The sequence below is a fragment of the Vigna unguiculata genome, chromosome 3, assembly GCF_004118075.2.
Source record: "Vigna unguiculata cultivar IT97K-499-35 chromosome 3, ASM411807v1, whole genome shotgun sequence".
Lineage (NCBI taxonomy): Eukaryota > Viridiplantae > Streptophyta > Magnoliopsida > Fabales > Fabaceae > Vigna > Vigna unguiculata.
In genome coordinates this window covers 903,284-930,912 of record NC_040281.1, presented here as the reverse complement: position 1 = coordinate 930,912, position 27,629 = coordinate 903,284, and the positions used below count along the sequence as shown (strand labels likewise).

Sequence of the window (27,629 nt, the reverse complement as noted above, 5' to 3'; positions counted from 1 at the left end):
GGATGTGGGACGTAGGATGTGGGATGTGGGCTGTGGGCTGTGGTTGTGGGTATGAGGACAATTTGGCCCACGGGATATTTTTTCTGTTTCAACATATTTAATAAAAAATATATAATTCCCCCTTAAAAAAAAAATGGGTTGTCTCCATGAAATAGGATCTTAAATGTAAAAATGTTATAAGTGATAAAGGAAAAATTAAATTAGTACTAGTTTTATTACTTCAACTTGTAAATTTTATCTTTTTTTTTCGATGATACTAAACACATACATTGATTCAATGAACAAACACACTTAAGTTTTATTTATAAAAATTTGTCTTCTTGTACTATAGATTTGACATTTTACTTGAAACTTTTACAAAGATGTTTAGGATCATGAACAGTCTTGACTACCGAAACATTTAAGGGATTTTCAACTTATGAAAATTTGCAAAAAAGAATATACAATCATATGAATACTTAAAGATGGTTTGCTCACAAAGAGATGTTTATAAAATGCAAAAAGTACATACAGGATAATTGTACTTTGTAAAAACTTATATGTTATTTAAATTGTTCTTATATATAATTTATGTTATAGAGAACTTGTCATACTTTTCTTATTTAGATAGGTTTAGAATTTTTTTTTAATAATTTTTTACTTGATGCAATAGTGTGAGTTTGTCAAGGCAACGGTTTGAAATAGATAAATTATGATAATGTAATTTGTGTCTTTTGGCTGTTAGTAACAAAACACGACTATGCCTGTCTTTTCGTTCTTTCCAATGTCAATTTTTCTTTTTCTTTTCTCTTACCTCGTCCGTCCACATGAGATGACCAAAACAAAACATTGACATTCTCTCGGTCTTTTATTCACCAAAACATTGTTCAGCTGCCTTAACTGTGTTCCTGTTTATAGTATAAACATGTGAAAAGGTTATGTGTTTTGAACTATTCCAAGATGAGACGACAAAATGTTGAAGGAGTCCATGTTGGGATTGCTTGGTTCATTTGTGAACCGTGTGCCTTGTGGTGGATTTGACATGGCCATTGGTATGAACCATATTTTGTGTATTTGCTCTTTGGTTTGCACAGTATTGATGATTAACTTTGAAAAGAATATATTTTCGTAAGAATATAGTTAAAAGTTTTACATTAATCAGAAATAAGACAAATTCATAATATATTAGTAAGTTTATTTTACAAACCAATTTTATAAAATTAAATTAAACTTAAAAATTCACTTTCTAAAATTTATCAAAAAATTTATTATCTGTTAAACATGTTATATCGAATCACTGGTTAATGGTTACATAATGAGACTATGCGTGGACTCCACATACTCAAGATTAATTCATAATGAAGGAACAATCAAATCAAAGCAACAATAAGGACCGATTTTTAGATCACAAACGTATATATTTTCTCCTGAACTTGTTTTATTTGAATGGTTATTGCTTTATTTGGTCCCATTGCGCAATGATGAATAAAATGACCAGTAAATGGTTTTAAAGAACTATAATTATAGTTGTTACATTAATAAAGATTTCAAATTCCAAAACTCGTTAAAGATCAAATTGGTCCTTTAATTGTGAGAGCGTGTATCGAGAATTTCTTGCGAGTTATTTCCAAGATCGCGGGTTGGGTTTTTCTGCAATTTTAAGGTGGAATGAAGAAAGCTTATGCTGTTCTTTTACCAATGTTATTTAATGATGTAGCTTGAGAATGTATGTATGTCTAATAAATAAACACGTGTTAAGAAATTATTAAACATCCTCTTAACTAAAGTTAAAGTTTCTCATAATTTTCTAGCCTAGCCATTTCATAACTTCCTCGAGCCTGAGGAATCACATTCAGTTGCGAGAAACGAAGTTATCTATTGATTTTTTTATTAGAAAAAAAAATACAGTAGATACTGTTCATCATTGCCACCGGGAAACTTCTACTTTGACCAAATCCACTACAGACAAGAGTGGTGGACATGTTCCCTTTTAGCAGGTTTTTTCAATGCTAAGCAAAGGAAAAGTGAAAACATTTATCGTTAGTAAAAGGAAAAAAAATGAAAGAAAAAAGCAAAAGTAAAAATGATTGATTTTCCATGACTGTATAAAGTAGAGGCAACGAGTATCATTCCTGTGTTCCCATAATGTCTTTTACTTCAAAAATTTCAGAAAAAGAAAAATATTCAGCATATCAAAGTATTGGTAAACTTGAAGTGTTTCTAGGCCTGAACCAACGACCTGGAATACACGCAAACAACAACAAATGCATGCATTAAAAGAACCACCGCAACTCAAAAACCAATACCAAACCCCACAAAGACACTCACACTACACAATACTAAACATAAACATAAACATAAACATAAACATAGTATCTAAATTTTTGTTTGTGTCTTAATCTGGTCATACTTATTCCCTCTTACTTTCTCTTTGTTCCTTTACTCTCTTTGGGGCCACTCAAGGGGACAATAGAGTGCAAAGGGTATTTGGCCCTGCTTTATCTGAGAAAGCAAGAGTGCAAGAGAAGAAAAGGGTTTGATGTGTGTGTGTGTGTGAGTTGGGAAGAAAATGGCGGAGGAGGAGCTAGAAAGAAGAAGCAACTTCCTTAAAGGGTTGATACAGAAGAAGAAAGCCATAGAACAACAAGAGCAGCATGATCATCTACAACACAATAACGTTCGTGTCAGAGCTTCTGACATGCCTCTCCCTCTTCAGAATGCTGCCTTTCGTTGTGCACGTCATCTTCTCGATTCAATGCCACCGAAGAAGCTTGATAGCAAACGCCTAGCCCTCGCACTTAAGAAGGTTACCTTTCTTTTGGTTACTGTTTCTGTTCATTTCTTTACAAGATCTGTTTCTGATTCTGATCTTTTTCCACATACATGGTGTGAAATCTCAATGGCTAATTTGGAAGCTTTTCAAATATGAAAAGACAAACCGTAATCTAGCTCTCCTATGTTTATTCTTATCCCTCAATTTAGTAGTACTTTATGTTAGTTGTTTGATCTTCTTTTTTGTTAATTTGTTTTAGAATCACTAAGTTATATGAGTTGGTTTTGATTTGGGGTATTGGTATTTTTGTCAATTGAATGGCTAGTTGTTTGCTAGTTTCAAAATGGAACTATGCTTGTTTGAAATTGATCTGCTATTTTATCTTTCTTGCGGATTGTGCCAATTGGTTTGGTGAAGGAAGGCATGATTTTGAGTGGTACTACTCAGGCTCTGTAGCTATCCTACAGTATACAAACTTAGCTTGTATTAGAAGAGATTGAAAATGGCACGTTAAGTTGGTTTTCTTTTGAGTATACAGATGAAGAAATGATATTGAACAGACTCAGGGAGTTTCCTTATGATGCAGAAGGAATGAAAAAATAGAGAAGTAAATTATGGCTAACAAGACTCATACTGATAATAACAAAATGAATGAGTGGAAGATTAGAAGAATCTACATAACACCAACATTTCATTTCAGTGTTTGTGAACTTTGTTTGTTCCTTGCTTGAATGGCTGAGACAAAAACTTGTTTTGCAGGAATTTGATTCTTCGTATGGTCCAGCATGGCACTGCATTGTGGGCACTAGTTTTGGGTCCTATGTTACTCACTCTGTTGGTGGTTTCTTGTATTTTTCGATCGACAAAGTTTATATCCTTCTCTTCAAGACCGCAGTTGAACCATTAGACCATTCATAACTTCGACATGCAAAACTCCTTGCAAACTTCAAATAATTTAGTATTCTAAACCAACTGATTGAAATTGCAAATTGTAAAATTTAAAGACATTTATATTCTATTTATATTCTGTGAAGTATTTGATGCACTTCAGTTTGGAATGAGAGAGCATTCCAGTGTCGAATTTGTTGTGAAAAGTGAAAGGATACTCTTCTTCAGCTCAGAAATAGACAACTTTACACAATTTCACTCTCCATTAACGTTGTTATTATAAGAAAATTAAAATACTTTGTAATTCAAATGGTAATTCGTTGGTTAAAGTGATTTAAAATACCTTTTCCAGAAAATATCATGGGTTTTATGGAAGAATATATAAATTCAGTAAATGTCAACAAAAAAAAATTAAAATGGCCTTGTTAATATTGGTTTAGATTATTGTCCTTAACTTTGAGTGAAATATACTTTTTCCCTGCATCAACATAAAATAATCTCAAATATTTTCAGTCAAAAAGTGACATAAAAATTGTAATTTAGTTCAGTTTAAAGTAATTTTGTTATCATCAATGATAAACCTAAATCATATGGACCTTAAAATAACTTTGTCAATACTTATCGATAAAACTCGTATCGAAATTATTTACATGATAAGGTAATAGACTCTCGAATTTATTTATATTTTTTTATTTTTAAATTGTGTGATTAAAATAATAAAATTAAAAAAATACACTTTTTTTTATTGTAGAATATTTGAATATTACAAATATACAATAAAAGTGTAATTTAAATTATAGTCACATATAAATGAGTTTTATAATTAAGTAATTCAATTAGTAGAGATAATAATAATCTTTCCAATTAATTGAACTAGAGAAATTAATTACTTAATACTTCAAAAATACTCACATGATGAATCATCTCAATAACATATATTATTGAAATCTTGTTACTAATATAAAATATTTGTAACTGACATTAATTTAATTAATAATTATGCCTCCATATATATATATATATATATATATATATATATATATATAAGTTTTAGTGAACATTTGTGATTTGTGGCTGAGATACCTTCAACCACATCTAGCTAACGTGTCATGTTGATATCTCATCTTGTTTTCTTGCCAACTCATTGCATATCCATCACTGATATTAAAATCCCTTAAATACACGCAAGTTTATTTTCATTTCGTGAAACCAAACATGGCAGAGTCCTCCAAGGCGGTTAGTTTAACTGTTGAGCAGGAACAACCTGAAGCAAAGCCTCCTCACGAGGCTATGTTTCTGGTCTTGACATATCTTCCTGTGTACGAGGTTGTGCTCATGTCTCAGCTTTGCACATCACTCAGAGATGCAGTCAACAATGACATATTACCATGGTTGAATGTTACTGTTGAAAGGCCTCTCAGTTGGCGACTCAACGATGAGATTCTATTAAAAGTCACCTCCAAGGCCAATGGTAGGCTCAAAATTCTCACTCTCATCAGCTGCACTCGTGTTACCGATGAAGGGCTCCAAAGGGTCGTGCAACAAAACCCTCTCATAAACAAGGTACCAATAACTAAACCCACACATCTTTCACTCACCATCTTTTCGTAGTTCATTGTTGTGCTTTCTGTATTATCTGAATGAATCTGTGAGATCAGGTATACCTGTTTATCAAGTAGGAGAATGTTAATAAATGTATGGAATTCCGTGTAAAACAGGTTGTATGGGTTTTCTATAAAATTGATTGAAAATTGAAAAGTTACTTGACAAAAGGGTGGCATGAACACCTTGAAAACCATGTTTAGATCTTCAGGTAAGCTAGAAACTGAATGCATATAGGAGAAAAAAAATCAGGCTTTGACAAATTAGAGGGTTTTGCCAACATACTAGGATATAAGTGTTGTCTCATTTATGGTTTCATTTGGGTGCAGCTGCGTATACCAGGGTGCACAGGTATAACCCCTGAAGGAGTTCTCAGAGCCGTGAAAACACTATGCCAAAAAAGCAATTGCTTGAAGACCTTAAGTATAAACGGAATTTACAACGTACAGAAGGATCATCTTGACATGCTTATGATGAACCTGAGAAAGAATCAATCAACAGAGGAGCAGCAAAAGCAGCAACCTGTCTACTATCATGAACGAGGTAGCCTTTCGGTATTTAAGGATGAAGAGAGTCAACGGCTCATTGATTTGGACATATGCCCCAGGTGCTCTGAGGTGAGGATGGTTTATGATTGCCCCAGAGAGCACTGCATGAGGAGGGAATGGCCACCATCCCCATGTAGGGGTTGCAAATTTTGTATTCCAAGGTGTGAAAACTGTGGTGGATGCATCGAATGCGGAGAAGTGGAAGAGGGAGCTTGTGAAGATATATTCTGCCTTGAATGTTGGTTACAGCTTCCAAAATGCAGTTTCTGTAACAAACCATATTGTAAGCAACACTCAAATTGGTGGTGCACTTCTTCAGACTCTTCATTGATCTGTAAAGTTTGTGATGAAAACTCTCACGGATATACCTATACTGATGTTCTATAATGAAGTACAACTTGGGATAAGTTCCTGTAACTGATGGCTGATATTATTTGCTATGTTGTCTGCTGAGGTAGGCTTTCCCTAAATTCATCCAAGTCGTCACGAAAGAGTCCGATTCATCAGCTCTGTACAGTGTCAAGATCATCATGCCAAAGTATTTATTCCAAATGAATTTTCCAGAGACAAAATAATTCAAATTCAAAGAATAAAATTGTTATTCAAAAGGAAAAGAAACAATGCGTACAGCAATGATATCAAATAATTACTTTATGTTTGTACAAAATTCAATGGATAACTCGTTACAATTGCTGATATACATGTTGATCAACTGGACAACTCAAATAATTTTTAGAAGGAACTCTAAATAAGGTATGTTGCGATGCAATCTTGCATAAGAAAGTTGAAGTGAATGCCTCCATTAATTTATATATTCCAAAGATGGACAGAAGATGAGCCCAGTTCTACATAACTGCACATAAAAGTAGAACAACCAGACCCAACGAGCTTGTGAAAAATCCATCGTTGTAGTAATATTGTGGCAAGCATCCCGAACTTGAGGAATTAGATGGTGCCAGTGATGTTCCATTTACTCTGGTTCCCTTTCTCCCATGACTGTATTTCACCATAAATATGCAACCAAAGAAGAAAAAAAAAGCAGTAAAGTTATTTAACAGCACTGAGAGTTGAAAAAGAAGGGATTGGGAATATACATTAATAAGACAACGCATATATATTCAGGAAAGGAATGGCAACGAAACACAGTAACAGAAACTCTGGAATCATACCTTCCTGGAAATATACAAGAACCGTGACCTGTAAAAATTGTAATGCAGCAAATATCAGTTGAATTATAATGCTGAGCAACTTTAAATAGAAAATTGATTATGCACACCTTCTTTGATGTATAACAATTCCTAATTCATCTAATATGTAATTCTATCGAACCTGGTTATTGTGTTGAGGTGCAAGCCTGGATGCAAACATGCATGTTTAATTATTGCCTATAGATATGGTGTTCTAGTGAATGCACACAAATTTGTATCCAACTCATATATATTTACGTAGGAGTATGTATTTCCATACTTGGGTCTGTGGTAGTGATAGATGCAACGCCTTTGAAATCACAACTACCCGGCGATTTATCCATCTTCTGATAGTATGCATTGAAAGCATATGTAGAATGTGAAACTACATTATCCGGTTCATAACATGTTTGACCCTGCAGCAAAGGGGAACAATCCACCTTCCCTGGTCCACAAGCCCAATCAAGTGCTGCCTGTAACATCTTAGTGTCAGCATTACTCTTTGCGACACAAAAGGTTTGGTTTGTTGTATCATTTGCAAAAAGAGTACCAGCACCAGTCAAGTGTAAGGTATACACCGGTTCTCCATTGGCATAAAATAGCCCCCAGTTCTTTTCTGAGAATGGACCTGATCTTAAGTCTTCATTATAAAGCTCATAAATATAGGTGCTAACTGCAATCCCAGGATGTTTAGGAGTCCCCGTATTGTTAAGGACGTGTCTGATTAAGTTACTGTTGTAAGTGTTGGCATTATCAACAGTTGCATCAGGTTCAGATGAGTCGCCTTTGGAGGGCCATCCTGACTCAGTCACCACAATAGGGATATTGGTGAAGTTCAAATCCGACATTGCAAAATAAGCAGCATCAACAACTGCATCAAAAACATTAGTATAATGCAGCAGAGTGTTGGAATCAACAGCTTCCTTATTTGGAGGTAGGGGACGGAATAAAGCATAATCCAGTGGGATTGCATCATTGGCCTGCTGGTAATCATAATATGGATACACGTTGAGCATAAGATATGAACCTGTTGTTTGCAAAAAGTTAAGCATGGGAACCATGACTGTATTCCATGTACGGTTGAAAAATGCCTGGGAAGGAGGGAAAGAATCAAGGATGATAGAAGAAGAGTGCGGACTAGAGACTTTAATTTGCTGATCTAGATTAGCCGCAACAAGAGCAGAATGAATGAAATTTATGGCAGAGACTAGAATAGGGGCTGCATTTGGGAGAGTAGTTAGAACCTCAGATCCAACACATATGGCAGTGATGTTAGTAGCAGGGACATGAGCTATGACATTTCGATTAACCCAGTTTGCTGCAGTAGCGTTGGACTGACCAATGCCAAGTAATTGGTCATTGGGAACAGAAACGGTTACACGGATTCCTGTTTTGGCAAGTGCACGAAGTAAGTCTCGGTCAGCATCATAGAGTCTCACGTGTTGGATACCTTGAGCTTTCAGAAGAGCAACAATCTCTGTTGGACCTGGCACGTCAGATATATCTAAACCAATGTTGACACCAATAAATGCATCTGTCAAAAAAAAAGAGCTATGGATGAAGGACTTTCATTTTAACACGAGTTTACTCAAACTGATCATGTGATATTCATCATAAACTGAATAAAAAATGTAAGCAACCATCACCAACAGATAGGAAAGAGGAAAAAAAAATGTAAAGTTGTATAGCAAATCCGTACACGAAAAAGGATTTAGCCTGCTAATAGCAGTTAGCAGCAGTGCTCAGCTTCACAAGTGAAATAGCAAGCAATAACGTTTAAGAACTATAACTTGTCCCAGTTTTTCGGAAATAAGCTGGTATATCACAACTAAAAGAGGTGAGAAATTATATCTATGAATAAAAGTGAGATAAGTTTATAACCTTGACTTCTACAGATCCTAAGTTCTAGAACATAACCTAGTTAGAATCAGTCTTACGTACATCTTAATTGCACGTAGTTCTGTCATAATCAAGCATTTAGGTTCCCTGTCAGCGATCCTATAATAATAATAAGTCTGACATAGGTATGTAGATGGCCAAATTGTTCATCTAGCTACCTAATAATATCCTTAGATGCAATCAAATTAGAATTGGCCGTTGAGAAATCAATTGCATTGGTCATATTTGATCATGGAGACATAAGCCATGACAGAAGTTGAAGTAAGTTTTTTAACCCGTCACTCCATGTGTTTCTTGTTCTTATCAGCGAGGGTAAAACCTAAGGTGAAGTGCATTAGCTAAAAAAGATGTTTAACACACTCATATGATGCTGGTTGGTAGGTTACGCTTTCACATCACCAGCACCTAGCTAGCACTTCTACCCGCCAAGATACACAAGAGAGAAATTCACTTTAATTAGCAAGCTACGAAATAAAATGTTGAAAATTTATTTGGCAACTCGGTCAATGGGAACTGAAGGGGTCGCGCCACATCACCAAGATCACTTTCTAACTACTATGATTATTAAATTCCAGAAGTGAAAGCATATAAAGACAGGCGTATTTACGTATTTGTCTTCAAATGTCAAAATCACCCCACCGTCCAGTGTCCCTGAAGCTTTTTCAGGTGACATATGTGAAGATTTACTTGTTATTCTTCTGTGTAACCTTAATTGACTACTCTAGAACTAGAATACACATTTTTATGATAATGCATTTATTTATAAATGGTAGGTGGCAGATTGTCCCAGTTGTGGACCTCTGTGTTTAATTTTCTGAGCAGTTTCAAAGATACAATTAGAGAAATGCGACTAAACCTTTTTCACCATTCGTATCTGGTTTTCTAAAATAAGGGTATTTTAGTCCATTTATTTTTACAAATGCAGTTAACTGCCAAATGCAACAGAGTAACAGTGTGTGATGAGCTGGGATGCAACAACATTGCTCCCACCAAAGACGGGAAAGGACAGATCGCAAGCTCTGTACAAAGTAAAAGATTTTCTGGCATAAAACCCTTTACTTTGAACAACAATAACTAAAAATAAAAATGAAAGAGACACTTACCCCTCTGCTCTTCGAATTTCAAAACAGTAATTGTAAGTGCAATAGAGAAAACAAGAAAATGATTAAATCATAAACAACAGAGAATCAACCAATGCCACTTTCAATGGCACAAAGAACTGGTTATGTTAGATGTTAGGTGAAACTGATATAATGAGGGGAAAACAAAAACCAAAGGCCAAGAAGAAGTAGACATTAACATATTTTGGGGCATGAACAGATAAATTAATCAACAACAACTAAGTGGCAACTAAAAAACCAAGCACAGATGCATAAACTTACCTCCAGACCCAGATGCAGAAATTGAGAGTGGCAGCATGAAGAACAGCAGCAGCAGCAGAGCCATGAGAGTTGAATGTGTCCAGCAGTAACATAAAAGGAGCACTGCTTACACTGAATTTCAACGAAAACCCACAAAAATAAAAACTCCAAAGAAGGGAAATTGAAATGAAAGAAGAGTTAAAATTTGGGAAATGTCCTAGCGAGTGCGGGAAAAGCAAATGAAATGAAAGTTTGCTCCTTTTGAGAGAGTGGAAGCATGTGAGGTGGAGGAGAAAGAAAGAAGAGAGAAGCCTAACATTCTCCATGTTTATTGAATTTTTTTACTTATAAATAAAAGTATTATTTTAATATAAACTTACTGTATAAATGGAAAACAAATATTTATTTTTTATTCATAAACAAATTTTCAGTAATTTCTATACCAAAAGTATTAGTTAAAATAATATTTTTTATATTTTTCAATAATTTTTATAAAAAGTCTCCTTGTGGCGGTAAAGGATAAAGAGTTAGGATTAGCACCACGTCATGATGTATGTCTCAGGGTGGAATCTAACGGCTGTAATGCACGTGCGCCAAAATACAGAGTCAGACTTTTTCTCTTCATTTAATTTAATTGTAAACAGATAAGGGAAAAAAAGAAATAAGGTGAGAATAAGATAGGAAACTTGTGAGAAAACTCACTCTTAAAGTAATATTCAATTATTACAATGCTGACATATATAGAAATTATTTGACTTCAGTCTTCGTAAAAATATTTTACATCTTTATAAATGTAATTTTAGAATTTATCACTTAATATCAATTTATGTCATCTCAAAATAAAATTATGCATTAAAGTTTATTTATTTTCAGTCTTCCACGTACATGTTTTTATGTGAATCAATCTGTCACTAAAACTTAAACGGACCCTAACCCTATACCCCTATAGTTGGTTTGTAAAATGTAGATAAGAAAAATTAGGTTAATTTTGTTGATCCGAGTTGTTAGCATGAATAGGTAAAATTTAAAAAGTAAAACATATAAATATTACAATAATAATATTGTTATAATGTTTTGTATTGTACTCCATGAGTTACAATTCACAAGAACATAAGATTAATTAGTATATCAACTAAATAGTTAAATATTTTATGATTAAAATAGCATAAAAGGAAAATTATTGTCTAAATTATTAAAAATGATAGTAATTAACCATTTTCTTGTTATTACTTCAAAACAGATATTGTTCTTTTTCATTTAATAACACTGTATTTTCACTTTTCTATGATTGTAATATTTTTCAATTATCCGTTACATCTATTTAAATAATGAAATTAACGAGTTTAAACTAAAAAATTAAATTAAATTTTGTACATTTAAATTTTAAAAAATTTAAACATACAAAATTTATTTATATAAAATTTAATTTGAATTTAATTTATATTACTATAATTGATGCAAGTAACAATGACAAACAATCTACGCTCTATCCAAAAATAACTTCTTGTAATATATTGTTTGTTTAAAAAACATTTACAAGTATTTTTATATATTGGATTATTAATGAATTATATGAATAAATGGTAGATTGAGTTCTTTTATGTAAGTTTTTAAATCAAATAAAATATTGTTAAACAACTTAATTAAAATTACAATAATGATTCATAATCTGGAAAATATGGTTCCAGGTTTCTTGCAAAATTCATTAGGTTAGGGATGAATTTCTTTTTAGAGAATTCTAATTAAGAAGTCAAAAAAAAATCTCAATCTTCAAAATCTTCTCTCAAATGGATTAGGATTAGAAATGTTGATCAAATCTCACTACAAAATTTTAATTAACTTTTAAAAATTATATTCAAATTAGATCATATATCGAGTCGGACAATCTCAGACGATTTCAAACAAAAATTTGAAACAAATTCTCTCAATTTGAGAAATAACTTGATTAGGATAATGATTTAGATTTGTCAAAATTATTATATAAATTAGAATTTATCTTCTTTTTGTCTCAACTCCTGCATAAAAAACCAGATGCCAAACATTGAATCTAATGTTGTAATAGTACTGTGAAAACACAGTACTTTTCTTTTGTTTGAATACAAATGATTGAGATTAGTATGAAGTGTGTGCGAATTGTGCACATATGTAACTTTAACAACAAAATTAATATGTACATAGGATAGATAAGGAGTAGAAGAATGTTTATGGTGTAAAATGCATTGTTCATGCATGATAATGACATTTTTTAATTTTCTAACATTGATGACATAAGAAGGTGGGTTCTACAAGGCCAAGTGGGCCCAAGAATCTTTAGGCCCAAAAAATAATTGAAGGACTGATGTAATAATCGACCATTAAAAAAAGTGATGATAAAAGAAAATTGTTTTATTTTTGCCTTGTAATGTCAATTGTCCAAGGAGTATGACTCATCTAGATTTACCATCTTTCTAAATATTGGATTCTTTCTTGAAAAGCTTATTCTTACTTTTTTATGTTCAACACTAATGGTTTTTGTCTCATTTTTTTAAATACCTATTTTTTTTCTTCCTAAGATTAATTAATACCTTTTTCCCTTATGCAAGTAGTGTTTAAAAATTGTTCTCAGATGGAGAGGCTTATGTAATTTTCAAAACTGGTAGATTTTAAAATGAAGAAAAAATATATCAGAAAATTTTTAGAAATAAATTTCTAAAAGAACAAGACTGGGCAGAACATTGCTGTCTAGGGGTCTTTGAAAATGACTTAAAATCGTGACACACGAAAAATCATTTCAACGCAAAAATCTTAGCAACTTCTACGAGTGTTCAAAATGTTATTGAGATATTTTGTATAAAAATATGCGTCTAATTTTACATTTTTAATAAACCTTCTGTTTATATATATTAAAAAAAAACTATTATTCATTAACTATGTTGAACTTCATTGATTAAACTTGTGATTATGTTGGCTTGTTCAATAACATCTTTTATTTTTTTAGTAGAAAATAGCAAAGTTCAGGTGAAACAGGTGAAGATAATTAATAAGAGTATTCTATAGCCACCTTCACGTGAATGTTGTTTATGATATTATGATTTCAGAGACCCCATGCCCTGCAAATTTTGAATTTGAATTTTCTGCAGAAATAATGATAGTGTTCCTCTATTAAAATATATTAAAAAAGTTAGCAATAGTAGAAGAATAATAGCAAAAATCATAAATAAACTACACTAGAATCTAACACCGATTTTTTCCCCCAGCTAGTAATTAATACCTTTTAACAGTTTTCATTTCTATTGTTTGAAATGCGTTTGGATTGCGATCTCAAATACTTGTATATAATAAATAACTTTTAAGATGCAAATTAATATACCAAATGACATTGCTATGTTTTAAGAAAATGAAATTTTAATATATTTCCTATAGTAAGAATTGGCTTAAATAATTCGATTGTCATTTCACTTTTGTGGTTAATTTTATTCCTTATTTATGTTGAAGATTTGGGGTTACACTATTCCCCATGACAATGAATGAACCATATCTACCTTCTTCAGTGCTCCGTGAAAAAAAAAAAAAACAGGTTTTTTCACAAAAGGAAACAAGAAATAAGAAGTACAGAATATAAATAAATATATAAACTGGGCTTTTACACCATAAATGTAAAGTGTGAGTTAATAGCTGTCCAATGCTACAGTGTAGGAACCTAAAATTCAAGCAACCTTTGAAATAACAAGGTAAAAGCCCTACACCACAAAAATAACTATGGTAATAACCTATCTATGAACTGAACGAAGTCTGGTACTTGAGAATAATGTCAGCATAAATTGTGATAAACCAAAATAACAGCTTACAACATTTTTGAGGTTACTAGAATATTGTTTCTCAGGAATAGTTTCCTAAAGGTGCCGGCAACTATCCTTGCATTGCCGAGACAGTACTAGTAGCAGCTCCTGCAGAAAAAGATAGCACCACCAAATTATGCAGGTGCACACTCTTCAGACTTCCTGTTCAGGTTGTATGGTGCTGCACTCATCACCCTGCAAAACCACACACAGAAACCTCATAAATAATTGAAAGTCCATGTAAGTGCTTTGGTTATGTGTTTTTGGTTATGTGTTGGAGAGTTGATTTCAGCTGAATCAAATCTATAGAATCTTTAACGCAGAACCAAATAAGAATGCATATGAACTAACCTTTCTTTGCGCTTTTCTAAAAACCTAGCCAAGGATGCTTTCCGAGCCTGAGGTACAGCTGCATAACATGTGGTTTGTAGAAATGATTAAACTGAAAGAGGTGTAATGATCAAACACAGATGAATTCAAGACCAAGTCTACACAAATATCCTATGAAAGAGATCAATACACACAAATGAAGATGAACTAAAGAAGCATCGTCTGCACCAACATACCTGATGCCAACATAGTGGTTGCAGTGACTATCTTTGGAGGCTCCACAATGCTAACAGGAGTGATGGGAACTCCAGTTGTTTTAGCAGCAAGAAATTCATCAGTGCTGGTTGAGCCACTCCCTGATTGTGCTCCACTATGTGAAGAAACAGATATAGGGCTTGAAATGCCAGAGCCGGGTGGCGTATTTGCAGGTTGAGTTGCAGCCACACCGTCGCCGGCAGCAGCCAACTTCGAGACCGAGACCGGCACCGGCGCGTGAACTTTTGGCTGGACCATGCTAGGAGCTATAGCTACGCTACTTCCAGCCAACAACATGATAGCTTGAGCCTGTAAAAAAATGGCCCCGTTTAAAAGCTTAACCACAATCAAGGCTTGATCAATAGATACTACACGATATTGTTACCTTTTCAGCAGAGATATCATCAAACACTTTTACAGTTCCCCCATAGAAGATGGTAAGTTGGGCAGAAGGCGGAGATGGTTTCACACTGTTACTTAAAAACAACATAAATCAAAAACAGAAACAAGCTTGTATTGTATACTACCATCACACAATTCAATTCAAGGATAAAACTAAAATTACCATGATTCAACCATTCCAGCAACAGCACCAGCGTTGGGAATAACTAAATGAGGCACAGAAACAGGTATTCCCCCAAGTAATGGCTGCTTCGCACTAGTGCCATTCATATTCTGGCCACCAGTTGCAAAATGATTATTCAGGAATGGATTCCCCATGGAAACTGAAATTGCTTGATTGGGAACCGAAAACATCTTCACATCATGAGGACGATGCACAGAATTCGCATCATGTTGTACTGGAAATGGAGTCAGCGAAAAATGAGGACCACCTTGCCCATCGCGATTGAAAGATTTCTGAATAGTTGAAATAACAAACAATCAATGGATGGAAAGGCAAAATAGGCAAAATCGACATCAGCTGATACTGGATTTTAGATGTTGAAACAACATGCATTGCACAACAATCACATGTTAGGTTCTGATCCAAAAGGGCTTAGGACAACTATAAGCAAAACCAGATTTTTATAAATTTTTACATAAAAGAGAAGGAGAAAGACATGAAAGGCTATCCTCTTAATTTTCATAGTTGACCTAAATTAAAATACAAATAATAATGCCCCAAAAACAAATTATACCCCTTTTAATTTCATTTAAGGCTCAAGAACTTGTGAACTTTAAATAAATGTAAAGAGGAACAGGGAAAAGGTAGCATCTAACCTGGGATTCACCGGCAGAGCGTTTGTGACTAGACTCAATTGCATCTTGATTTAAGATAGATAAAAGACCAGCTGTTATGGGACCAGACAACATCTTCTTAGTCTTATCATCCTGAGAAGCCTTGAAAGACATCAAATTTGGAATGGAGGATACTTTGTTCGAGAAAGACCACTGTGCAATGGAACCCTTTGTGAAGCCTACACATACCCACAAAAAACGCCATCAACATAAGCTAGACAGACTTTAAACCTCAGTTAATTGGCCAATAGACCTTAAGGGATAAAACAAAAACATATATTAAAACAAGTACCACAATTAGGACCTAATGGCCCATGTGAAAATCTCTCTACGTATCTTTGTTTAGAAGCACACCCAAATCAACAAAACCAGTAAGAACTTGACAGCGATTTCTTTTCCCAAATTGAAAACCTCACAACGCACTCATACACTACTTTAAATATAGTCACAGCTTAATTATTTCCGCTAGTAAAATCTAACTCATGAATTCCTAATAAATAGGTGGTAAAAGATTTATACACAAGGAAAGTTTTGTACAGTTATAAAAAGAGCAAAGAAAAAGAAAAACTATTATAACCAAGCAAATCTATGAACACGAAAATAAATTTCTAACATAAATCAACCCACATGCAATCAAGGAGTAAAAATTGAACCCAGAAATTGAAAAAAGAAGCCCGGATGGTAATTCCCAAGAAGGAGTTGAACTTTGCAAGAAAACAATGAAATATAGAAATTTAAAAATGAAAGAAAAAGTTGAAACATGCCAGAAGAGTCTTCGTAGCCATCATCGTTGATCTCCTCCTTCACCGCAGTGGGTGGTTCTTTCGAGTTGAGACCCATGAAATCTCTCTCCATTTCAGAGACAATAAGCACAACCCAGTGAAATTTTCAAAAAAAAATAAAAGCTGGAAAAATCCTCTTCCTTGGAAAACAAAAGGGAAGAAGCAACCCTTGTTCCTTACTCAGAAGGACAAGAACAAGAACAATAAGAAAAACGAGAGAGACAGAGAAACAAAGAAGAACAAAGTAAAAGGTTCTAACTGCATCAGAAAAAGGGAGTCCAATGGGGTAGTGTTTCACACGAGTTTCGTGAGATCTTAACCGTTTAATCGTATGTTACAAGAAAAGAAAAGACGGGTCATAAAAGGAGATTGGTTTACCGGTAATCCGGTGGAGTGACTGGATGAACCGGTAAAAGAGCACGTGCACAATCATGGGATTGATTCACAGGGAGAAGAACCTATGAGACTGTGTCGGTGACAGTAGCGTTATGTACTGACACCTGGTGAATAGCGCACGTGTGTACGACACGCAAGGGTGACTTGAACTCGTGTCACTGCACCGAAGAAGAATAAAGCAATGTGTTTTCTTTCTCCTCCAATCTCATTGATTCGTGTGGTTTACTCAGATGTTCATAGTTTTAGTTTACCGAAAAAAAACAAATCTTATAAATTTTGGAACCAAGAGAAAAAAATGTCATACAAATTTGTGATATAAATTCTCCAAATTTGGTAATCACTTAATGTTACAAAACTTAATCTAGTGTGGCATTACATCAAATTCACAAGCTAATTAATGCTATTTAAAATATCAAAGTCAACCATTTTGGGGAGTGAAGCTCATTTAATGCACAACTATTGCTTCTTTTTTCTGCACACTTATTTCTTTTTATTATCATTTCACTCAACAGCGATTACTATCTTGAGACTTTGTTTGATTTATTACTCAAAGATAAATATAAACCTTTATTACTCAATTAATTGAGACAATGTTATGTACAATCCTATAAGGAAAAAATATTACTTTTTCAATATGTTTTTGGAGAAAGAACATTCAAAAGATTGCGATAATTAATATCAAAATTTCTTTTTTAGTACCAATTACTTTAGATCTAAGAAAAACTTTTAAACCTTTTTTTTAGTACTAATTGCTTCAAACCTAAAAAGGATCTAAAAATAATAATATTAATTATTTTATGTCTTCTAGAAAAAAAGAAATCTTAAGAAAACTGTTTTATATTTTTCAAACCCTTAACCCACTGCTGTGGATCTCTCTGTCAGTCACAACTCTGTGTCCATGCATTGCTTTAGGCAAAAGAAACACCAAATCATTACCAACTTCAACAATTGCATGTTAAACATAATTCACAATATTTGATATTTAGTTTATTAAATTTAACATGGTGAATCATATTTAAGAATATTATCTTATATATTTTTTTAGTAAACCATCACATATAAACTCCCTTGTGACCACGTGTGGAGGTGACACAAATAAAGCTACTAAAATCATTTATTTATAAATTAAAAACAAAACAAAAATTTTATTATATTGTGCCAGTTTCTTTTTTTTTTTGCGAAAAAAAAAAAAGTGCATGTGTACATTGATATATGTGTTTTGTGCGTTATGTTGTAATAAATAAATTATCGCCTACACAGATCTACCACTAGTTTTATTTTTTTTTAACTCCGCCATGTGAGTTTAGTTTATATAGAATGTGAGATTGTATAGTTTATAAGTTTATGAATTAGCTCAATGTAAATTATATATAAAGTTATAGTAATAGGTGAAGAGTAGAAATTATGAATAAAAGAAATGTTTTCATCGCCTAAAAAGGTGTGACCATACTCCATAATTATAAATATTTTCCTAAAAACTTTTTACAACTTATTACGTAGAAGATGTTAAAAGTAATATTTTATTTTATGTACGTTACTAAACAAAAATATATTGATGGCGTGTGTGATTTATTTTTATGCAATGGTTTATGAGTAAAGCAAATGACCAAAACAATGGGAACGAAACCATGTGGAGCGGTCCCACGTTGTCCTCACCAAAACTAAATAAAGAAGCCTATTTGTTTATTTTAAAAGTTATTTAATAAAAAATCCAAATAATATTTTCACCGGCTCAATATGTTATAAATAAGAATATTACATTTGTCGTCTTTATGTTATAAGTTATATACATAATAAATATTTGTGTAATAAATATTTGTATACGTATGCACTTATTTAAGTTTCTACCTTATTTAAATTTACATTTAAAAATAAAAAATAATCAGATCAATATTTGTAACTTTATTTAAAAAAAGTGATGTAAAATCATTTAATTTTATATTCAATTATATTATATTATATATAGAAAAAGTAAGTATATGAATAAAATAAAATAATAAGTATTTATTGTAATATATATTTTATATCTCTCATATTTTTATAATTTTTAAAATTTTTTAACACTTATAATATTTCATGTTATCAATATTTCATATGATAATATGACTCTTAAAACTTTATAAATTCGCATAATTAAATGTGTATCAAATTCTTAAGATCAAAATGCGGACTCAAACAAATATTTATTGTATATATTTTGTTATATAAAAATACCTTTTTATTATCGGTTGTTAAGTGTTATTTTATTTAATTTGTAGTTAATTCAAAGTAATTATTTAATAAAATATATGATTGTACAACTTCTCAATTTAAAATTAATCATTTTTACTCTTTAATTAAAAATTAATCATATAATTCATAATTTTTATCCTTACAATTTTTTTAAAATTATAATACTTTAATATTATAATAGAAATGCGAACAAATATTTATACTCTTTTCATATTTCATTTGTATATGTAATAACAAACTCTCATATTGTATAGATTAGTCCATAAATTTTAAGTTATATATATCAAATTTTTATTTCTATTCTAAGAAAAAAATACTATATCTTAATTTGGTTGTTTAATGATATAATTCTTCATATAAACTTTTTATCAATTAGAAATATCGGTATACAAATAGTAATGTTAACGTCTGGTTTGATTAGGGCAAAAAAGATAGAGAAGAACATGGAGAAGCCACACCGAAAAACAAACCAAAGAAAACAAAAACATGTATATTATCTATAAAACTAGGTCGCATAATTATTTTGAAGAAGAACGAGGCTAAAAAATAATCACCACATGTATGATTGATGTTGATTTCCGACATTTTAAAATTATTAAAAAGAAATAAAAATATTCTTTTCTTTTTTGTTAATAATGTGGTGTCACTTTCACTAAAGATGGAAAGAATCTTTCATCATCCATTGGCATAACGTGAAAAATATATAAATGTGTATGAGTTGACACATACATTGATGAAGAAATAAAAAATAATAAAATACTTATTTCTTTTCATCTTCTTTCATTTGTTATGAAACCCATGACTTAAAAGTATATTCTCTTCCTACGCTTTGATTTCAAACTTTTTATCAAACTTTATTTCTTTATAAAGGATTACAATACCTATAAGGTATTTATTATTTCAAATTACATTTGATATTAAAAAAATTGTTTATAGACTTATCATCGTTTACTTGATGTTAATACATATTTAATCCTATACAACTCAGAGAATTCCAACACGTTTTTTCCTAATATATTTTGAATACTTTATTTACCTTGTCAACCACTTCATTTTTCCACCAACCTTCTAATATAAGTTTTTTTTAACATACAATTACACAATTGAAATTTTAAAACAAAAGCAATACATTTTAAAAACAAATCATTTTAATTGATTAATGAAAATAATTTTGGTCAACATATATGTTATTCTCAAAAGAATATTAATATTATCATCCATTGTTACTAATAGAAACCTACCATTACCATTAGGGTTGGCTAGTGGCAGTGGTCACGAATAACCACAATTAATTATTTTGGTAATTTTTATTTGGTGGTGATCACAACACAACAATTAACATCCTTCATAAATAATGGCACACCATAACTTATGGTAGTGGCTACCATTGGTATTGCAACACCTAATCACACTTTTTCCTCATTAATAATAAAACACCTTCATAATTGTCAATGTTCAATGTTCCAAAAGTCAATCAAATGTGACAATCATTATAATAGATAATAATTTATTAAAACATTTCGGACACGTTCTTACTAAGAATATTTTTTCTACACTTAAAACAAATACTATCTAAGAAAAGATAGCTGGCGCAATGGTAGCAGTACTTGTCGGAAGAAAATTGTTTTTAAGACATATAAATGCATCATCAATTCATAATGTCATCTTAAAAAACTTTGCCCAGGGGCTGCGGTAGGCACCATAATACAAAATATAAATCTAGTTGTTTTTTTTTTGCTTATATATGTTTATTGGTTTAATTGGATTGATATATTAAAAACTAATAGAATTTGGATTCTTTGCTTGAGTTTTTTAGTATTGTTTATGTCTTCATCTCCATAATGCATTGATTACTGAGTTTTTTGGTTATGTTTCCATGTTATGTTTCCATAATGCACTAATTATCACTAATGTTGATGTTTAAAAATATATATGTATTTTTTCTGAACTCATCTTGGCATCCATTTATACATTCATTGATTAGATTTTTCTTACCATGCATAAAGGAGAGTGAACTTTGAATATTCTAACTAAAAAATTTATACGTAGAAGTTAAGAAGGATGGGTGGGAAGGGAATGTTTGTTTGGCAGAATGTTTTGAATTTAGGGTTACTATTCTGGATAGAATTGGAGATGCAGATGACATGCGTTTTGATAATTGTTCAGTGGTACATTAATAATACTCAGTTACTCCAATCATTTGCTTTGGTCTTTCATCACTTTTCCATAATGAATAGTGTTTGTTATGCATTACTTCTTGCAGATAGCATGTATATATAAATATTTAGAGAAAGTGTGTCCCGCCATCCACGTGAAGAATTGAACAGTGGTGGATGCATGTATGGGCGTTGATGTGTTTGTCTGCTGATGCAAAAAAGAAGAAAAGAGGGATAAAACAGAGCAAAAACAGATGTTGTATTCTGGGACTGTCTCACTCCCAATTATTGATGGATGCAGACAAAAAAAGATATTGTATTTGGGTCCTGAACTAACATTATCATTATCAGAACAGTAAAAACAATCGAGAACATAGAGACCAACTCAAAAATACAGAGATTAATCGACATTAAAGCACGGGAAGACTCTATAATTATCCACCACTTAGACCCAGTTTGGCAGTAATGCCTCATGAATTGCTTCCTCACAGTGATTTATTTGTACTGAGATATATCAAAGTATGACAGTTTAATAGAAAATTGTCAACTAAAAATGAGTATAAAAATTTGTATATATGTCCACATCAATTAAAAGAACCCTGGAAAGAACAAAAATATTGTTCATACAAAACTAATTGCTTAACTATTAACAAGTGGCTCACTGATTTCAAGCAATTCGTTTTTGAGACCTGTGAAAACAACAGAATCTGTTTCCAATGGCTTGAACTTAATTAGAGCTGAAGGTACCAGGTCCTCTTCCTCTATTGTTTTAGGATTTTCCCCTGCTTTTGGAAAATGAGGGATCACACGCCGTTGGACAACTACAGGGTGCATTAGCTCAAATTCCAAACCTGGTTCTTTTAGTGCTGAGCTGACAAACTATTACATGTCAAAAAAGAAAACTTCTCAGTTGCTGACTTAAAATAAACAGAAAGACAAAACATCTGGGGAACGAAAACAGAACAAATGGTCAAAATCCATTCAAAATGTGCAACAAGCGTTTACCTACCAATGAAAAATAGGCCAGGTTATCCAATTAGAGACGTGTGTTTAAATTGCAATCGTAAAAATCTAATTGTAACTAAAACACGTTAGCTCTTTTAAGCTTTTAAGTTAAGGTGTGCGTCCTCTTGCATGGAGAGGAACAAATCCTAGCTTACTGTTAGCCCATCACTTGCAAAATAGGAAGCGGAGAACTTTTTTATTGCAATGAATAAATTCCATGATTGAGTGCAAACACAAATATCAAAAATACATTACCTGTGTTTTGCTATAATATGCATTAATGAACCTTGTACTTCCAATGAATAATTTCCATGGTTGAGTTCAAAAGAGAGCTCTAAATTAGATTACTATTATTTTGCTATAGTATTGTATCAGTGAGACATAACATAACATTGTAATCATCTAATTGTAAATTTCAAAATGTTGACCGGGAGACTCCTGCGTTGCAACTAAAAATTTTCAAAGTTGAGTTGAAAACAGAGCTCCAAATTAGATTACTGGTTATGATTGTCAGAATGCTCAATTAGAAGCAATAAAGTTACACATGACATAGCAAAAAAAGGTTCGCAGTTTCTAAGAAAAGTTTCTTGCCGAGCAGTAACGTGACATCTATCTAAATGTTTCATGTCGAGCAGTTAAGTGACATCTATCTAAGATACCAGTGTGAATCACTTAGAACCAGAAGTAAAGTTAACTTGATACATTACCATGTCACTACATGGACAAAAAAAGTCTAGGTCAAAACACGTGAAAAAAATTGAACAAATCAAGTAAGCAAAGGACAAACCTCGTAGAGAGCAGTGGTTGCTTCCCATGGAGCAAATACAGCTTGAAGTACAACTCCATCGGGAAATTGAACTCTGATAATAGTTTTTGTGTATCTCTTCCTGGAAGCTTTTGCTTGTTTTTCTCTAAGTGACTTGGGGATTAAAAGCTGAGAATCTGCAATCTTTTTTCTCCTTAACTCAGCTTCTCTTCTCACCTCTTCAGATGAAAGGCTATAGAAGGAATCTGGTAGCACAATTTTAGCTGCAACACTTTCAGGAACAGCAAAGAAGACCTTCACCTATAAGAGCCATTTTAAATGGGAAAAAACAGCATATTCAATATAAAATTAGTCCATTACGATTACATCATTGTTAAAAGTCCTAAAGCGCCAAACTAACAAGAAAGTGATGGTCCATAAATAGAGCTTTGCAGAATAATAACTAATGCACATATGGAAGTACTTGAACAATACGTAGAATTCACACACAGTTAACAGATTCTGCAACTGATTTATATATGCCAGAAATTAACAAAGTATATCCTTCTTTAAATTAGGGTTTTCTGTCTCTCTGCCTTTCCTCTTTAAGTAAGCAAATAGAAAACTAAAACAAGGACTGAAAATTACTGGCATTCAAGTCAGCAGTTTATTGCAGGCACTCCAAAAGCTATATTAGCTTGGAGAAAATGAAAAAAATTAAAGTTCTATGAGGCTTCACAAATAACATTTTGGATCCTATTTGTCCATGCCTGACTTGAGTCAAATTAAAAATATAGCATGCAAGATATACACAAGGTAAATTTCAACCTTGCATAAATCAAAACTGATGCAGTCAGTTTCGAAAAACAATAGAGACAAACTCAAAAAGTAAAATATTTAAACATCGTACACGATTTTTCGTTTTTGAATTATTGTATTAGGAAGGGTTTCTCTGGGGGTGTTTAAACTTGGGCACCATTATAATAGCTTGCCCAATTTAGTAGTTTTGCTTATCCTTTTCCTATTGTGAAATGAATTTTTTTAACGAAGACTCTGGATTATTGTTCTCTGCCTTCTGCTTACTCTATCAACCTCAAATGATAAAAATTAATTAAACCGGCAGATAAGTTATCAACCCTAATTTTCAGAATATCCATCAGCTTAAAACAACATGCAATTCCCTAAGGCCGTAACTTTTACGTCCAGAAACACAAGCAAAGACATGAGGATAACAAAGAAATCTTAGGTTACAACTTTATGCATGAAAGTTATAGTTGGAGACCAAATTCAATACAAATGATTAGTTAATGACATTACACGCTTCATATCCTTTTCTTAACTCTGCTGTTTGATGTTCCTAATCCAGTTAATGACATTAAAACCAAACAGCGGCTTTCTAGATCCTCAACATATTCTATTCCCAAGTACAGTTTCCAGCCAGAATACGAATTGAAAACATATCAAAAAACGGATAATGTCTAGACTTTAATGCAATACACTCTGTTAAAAGCAAATGAGGATCAGATAATGGACTTAGTTTCTCCATAGCGCCGTTTCAGAAGCATTATCAACACATTTTTACCTGTCTGTCGACTGGCTTTCGCTCAACCTTCACACTCGTCTGCGCAGAATTTGCAGACGCTGAATCCTCTCTCTTTGGAGGTGCTTGCTGCACAAGTTGTGATTCCAGTAACGTAATTGCCTTCTTGATGAATTTTATTTGCTCCTCTGTGGGAACCTCCATCACTGCCCATGTCTCTTCATTCTCCTCCCTGAGTTCAAACCCCAGAAAACTGAGCAACTCAACTCCCCCTGCAACGTCACCAACAGCCTCTTTTATCTTGGGATTATTCATCCTGATCCTCCTAAACTTCACATTCTCAGGTTCCCTACCAATATTCCTCAACAGTTTGAGAATAATATCAACCGATCCCTCAGATGGATTCCCTGAAATGTAAGTCCCAACACAAACCTCCAATTCACCATCAGTGTTAGACCCAATCTCACTCTCTGAAACCCCGTTTCCATCATCACCTATAGGCTCACGCTGAACAAGGTTACTCAAACAATCATCCACGTGTTCAGACACAGCTTCTTCGGACCCGAAAGGTTGTTTACAAACGGGACATTCAAACACGTTCAGTGAATACCCGTTTTTCGATCTGTTGGAATTAGTGACCAAAGAATCAAACGGGTCAAACCCATCACCATCTTTGCGAGGCTTCTCGGTGCTTCTACTGGGCTCCGTATTCTGGGGCGAGGGTTTGGGATTGGGTGAAATGGGTTTGGGATTGGGTGAAGTGGGTTTGGGATTGGGTGAGGAAGGTTTGGAATTAGGGTTGAGCGAAGGAATGGGGCGAGAGGTAGGATTTGAATCGGCGGGTGTAGAAGAAGAACCGAGGACTCTTCCTTGGCCTTTGAATTTTCCAGATGATGAAGAGGAGAATTGGTTGTTCACTTTCTTCATGAACCCTTTAACCTTGTCTTTCATGTCGCCCATGGCTGAAACCAAAATTCTATATGGAATACAATAACAGATCAAAGGGAAGGGTTAGTAGAAGAGATCAGTGGGTTGAAATCGCGTAAATTGACGATGAATTTTGGGGAGATCGAATATAAAAGATACACAACTAATCAAGAAACTGAACAAACGTTAGTGGGTACAAAGAAGAAGAACGAACGAACAGGGAAACAAAAAAATAGAACCTTGCAAGAAAACACAGAAGACAAGAATGTGTAGAAGCTGGGGTTGACTTCACACCGTGTTAACTTTATGAGGAAACTGTCCAATAAGGTTGAGCCACCTCATAAACATCAATTTCTGAGACATTCGCCCTATTTTTATTATTATTATTTTTTTCAGTTCTAGGGGTCTCTCAATAAAAGATAATCGCGTTTAAGTGACTTTTAGACATAAATTTATTTTCCTCTTCGCAACACGTGTATGTTTGAATCAAAGGAGACAGAGAACTTGAAATTAGAAGTGTTCATTCAATTAAAATAATTATATGTTACTTGTTTCAGACATGGTTACACACACTTACTATGACTTATCCAATCTAAAATGTTTTCTATAGATAATTAATTAATTCACTTCGTTGAAGAAATTAGTTAATTTAGTTAGTACTTGTGTAATGCATACTTTTATTTTATTTTTCACTGATTTGATTTTTTTGGACAGTGATTATTTGCTGTTTTAGTTGTTTAATTATTACAAATTTAAATAGTTTAAAATAGGAGCATCCGATACTTAAATTAATTGTTTGTTTAAATTCTATGAACTTTATATCAAATTTCATAAGTTTTATATTCGGCATGCATATTACTAATTGAAACTTTAAAAGTAACTGACACTGAAATAGTAATTTAAATTTAATACAATATATATATATATATATATATATATATATATATTAAATTACTGCAACTGCTTTATTAAAACTCAAAATTTTAAAAGATGTTATAAATTCGTTCTTCAAAATTCAAAAATTCAAAAATAATGGTAATCAAATTTATGTCTTATTATTTAAAAAGTATGAAAAATTTTCTTAAAATTGAGAATGGTTGAGTTTAAATTGATAACTTAAAATATTCATTTTAATCATTTCTTAAACTGTCAAACTTAAAAAATGATAGAAATACCTTGTTGAAACGGGAACCGAATAATATTAAATAATTACCACCCAATTTACTATTTGTAATTAATAAAAAAAACATGTATTTTCTCTACTTTACGCCATTAAAAAGTTATAAATACTTTCTTAAAACTAGAATAATCAGTTAAATTAGTAACTAATGGATATGATTTTCAATTATCTTTTGTTCACATATGTCTTCTAAAAGTAAACAAAGCTTTTGTTTATTTTATTTAACTGAAAAACATTTTTTTACAAGCTAAATGCTTTGTTTGGGACGGTAAATCATTGTAAATGATCTTAATGCTTGCAACGATTAGTCTTTAGCCCAGAACATGCTCTGGTTCACAAGAAACAAATTAATGAACATAAAAAGGTTCAATTACCTTGTGTTAAACTTATGGCCATCAAACACCATTCACGCCAAAACAAGAAATAAGAAATCTTCGACTTAAAACTAAGGGCATCTCTCCCTCAGATTTTTTAGGTTAGATAATATTGCTTTGCCGGGCACATTACATCGATATATTTATGTAACCAACGTTTTATATATATATTTCTTTATTTTTTTCTAGTCTCAGAAGGCTTTAAAAGTGTTTATGAAAAAAAAAAATCCAAAAGCATGCCGCGTAACTTGTTCAAATTTGATATATTGTTAGATTATTGAGTATAGCATTTAAGAAGCTTTTAGCGGAAGACAACAAAAGATATGGAAAAGCAATATATTAAAGAAAATAAAGCAAAGGAAGATCGCAGAGCATTACAGTTAACAGGTCAAAGCACTTTAACAGAGCAAGAT

General features: G+C 32.5%; 5 protein-coding genes across 7 annotated transcripts; 2 read left to right on the top strand and 3 right to left on the bottom strand.

Moving 5' to 3' along the window:
• The first annotated feature begins 2,268 nt into the window (after window positions 1–2,268).
• LOC114177413 (dynein light chain 1, cytoplasmic-like) lies at window positions 2,269–3,893 on the top strand. The gene is made up of 2 exons (XM_028062741.1): window positions 2,269–2,785; window positions 3,512–3,893. The coding sequence occupies exons 1-2, from the start codon at window positions 2,549–2,551 to the stop codon at window positions 3,668–3,670; spliced, it is 396 nt and encodes a 131-aa protein (XP_027918542.1). The 5' UTR covers window positions 2,269–2,548; the 3' UTR covers window positions 3,671–3,893.
• Window positions 3,894–4,781: 888 nt separating this feature from the next.
• On the top strand, window positions 4,782–6,404 carry LOC114178683 (F-box protein SKIP28). The gene is made up of 2 exons (XM_028064731.1): window positions 4,782–5,203; window positions 5,572–6,404. The coding sequence occupies exons 1-2, from the start codon at window positions 4,856–4,858 to the stop codon at window positions 6,175–6,177; spliced, it is 954 nt and encodes a 317-aa protein (XP_027920532.1). The 5' UTR covers window positions 4,782–4,855; the 3' UTR covers window positions 6,178–6,404.
• Window positions 6,405–6,525: 121 nt separating this feature from the next.
• LOC114178682 (glucan endo-1,3-beta-glucosidase 3-like) lies at window positions 6,526–10,556 on the bottom strand. The gene is made up of 4 exons (XM_028064730.1): window positions 10,259–10,556; window positions 7,258–8,511; window positions 6,960–6,987; window positions 6,526–6,786 (listed from the first exon to the last, which is right to left on the bottom strand). Exons 1-4 carry the CDS (start codon window positions 10,320–10,322, stop codon window positions 6,636–6,638), a joined length of 1,497 nt encoding a protein of 498 aa, XP_027920531.1. The 5' UTR covers window positions 10,323–10,556; the 3' UTR covers window positions 6,526–6,635.
• A 3,265-nt stretch (window positions 10,557–13,821) lies between these two features.
• On the bottom strand, window positions 13,822–17,003 carry LOC114178971 (protein TIFY 6B-like). 2 transcript variants are annotated; one of them, XM_028065138.1, is made up of 7 exons: window positions 16,644–17,003; window positions 15,862–16,058; window positions 15,206–15,498; window positions 15,026–15,116; window positions 14,622–14,949; window positions 14,407–14,464; window positions 13,822–14,250 (listed from the first exon to the last, which is right to left on the bottom strand). In XM_028065138.1, the coding sequence occupies exons 1-7, from the start codon at window positions 16,732–16,734 to the stop codon at window positions 14,190–14,192; spliced, it is 1,119 nt and encodes a 372-aa protein (XP_027920939.1). In that variant the 5' UTR covers window positions 16,735–17,003; the 3' UTR covers window positions 13,822–14,189. The 2 variants fall into 2 exon arrangements, with proteins under 2 accessions (XP_027920939.1, XP_027920940.1); XM_028065139.1 differs by having other exon boundaries at window positions 15,026–15,110; window positions 16,644–17,001.
• A 4,852-nt stretch (window positions 17,004–21,855) lies between these two features.
• On the bottom strand, window positions 21,856–26,336 carry LOC114177763 (plant UBX domain-containing protein 2). Of its 2 annotated transcripts, XM_028063273.1 has the most exons (4): window positions 25,902–26,336; window positions 24,778–25,711; window positions 23,238–23,516; window positions 21,856–22,324 (listed from the first exon to the last, which is right to left on the bottom strand). In XM_028063273.1, exons 2-4 carry the CDS (start codon window positions 25,693–25,695, stop codon window positions 22,085–22,087), a joined length of 1,437 nt encoding a protein of 478 aa, XP_027919074.1. In that variant the 5' UTR covers window positions 25,696–25,711; window positions 25,902–26,336; the 3' UTR covers window positions 21,856–22,084. The 2 variants fall into 2 exon arrangements, with proteins under 2 accessions (XP_027919074.1, XP_027919073.1); XM_028063272.1 differs by having other exon boundaries at window positions 24,778–26,335.
• Between the last annotated feature and the right edge of the window lie 1,293 nt (window positions 26,337–27,629).

Coding starts and splice junctions, on each gene's coding strand:
- LOC114177413 (XM_028062741.1), top strand. CDS start 2,549: ATGGCGGAGGAGGAGCTAGAAAGAAGAAGCAACTTCCTTAAAGGGTTG. Junction 2,786..3,511: donor TAGCCCTCGCACTTAAGAAG/GTTACCTTTCTT, acceptor CTTGTTTTGCAG/GAATTTGATTCTTCGTATGG.
- LOC114178683 (XM_028064731.1), top strand. CDS start 4,856: ATGGCAGAGTCCTCCAAGGCGGTTAGTTTAACTGTTGAGCAGGAACAA. Junction 5,204..5,571: donor AAAACCCTCTCATAAACAAG/GTACCAATAACT, acceptor ATTTGGGTGCAG/CTGCGTATACCAGGGTGCAC.
- LOC114178971 (XM_028065138.1), bottom strand. CDS start 16,734: ATGGAGAGAGATTTCATGGGTCTCAACTCGAAAGAACCACCCACTGCG. Junction 15,117..15,205: donor GCTGGAATGGTTGAATCATG/GTAATTTTAGTT, acceptor GTTGTTTTTAAG/TAACAGTGTGAAACCATCTC. Junction 14,950..15,025: donor ATGATATCTCTGCTGAAAAG/GTAACAATATCG, acceptor ATTTTTTTACAG/GCTCAAGCTATCATGTTGTT.
- LOC114177763 (XM_028063273.1), bottom strand. CDS start 25,695: ATGGGCGACATGAAAGACAAGGTTAAAGGGTTCATGAAGAAAGTGAAC. Junction 23,517..24,777: donor GAAAGCCAGTCGACAGACAG/GTAAAAATGTGT, acceptor TGGCTCTTATAG/GTGAAGGTCTTCTTTGCTGT. Junction 22,325..23,237: donor CAACCACTGCTCTCTACGAG/GTTTGTCCTTTG, acceptor GACATGTAATAG/TTTGTCAGCTCAGCACTAAA.
- LOC114178682 (XM_028064730.1), bottom strand. CDS start 10,322: ATGGCTCTGCTGCTGCTGCTGTTCTTCATGCTGCCACTCTCAATTTCT. Junction 8,512..10,258: donor TTCTGCATCTGGGTCTGGAG/GTAAGTTTATGC, acceptor TTTTTTTGACAG/ATGCATTTATTGGTGTCAAC. Junction 6,988..7,257: donor TATCACTACCACAGACCCAA/GTATGGAAATAC, acceptor CAATTTTTACAG/GTCACGGTTCTTGTATATTT.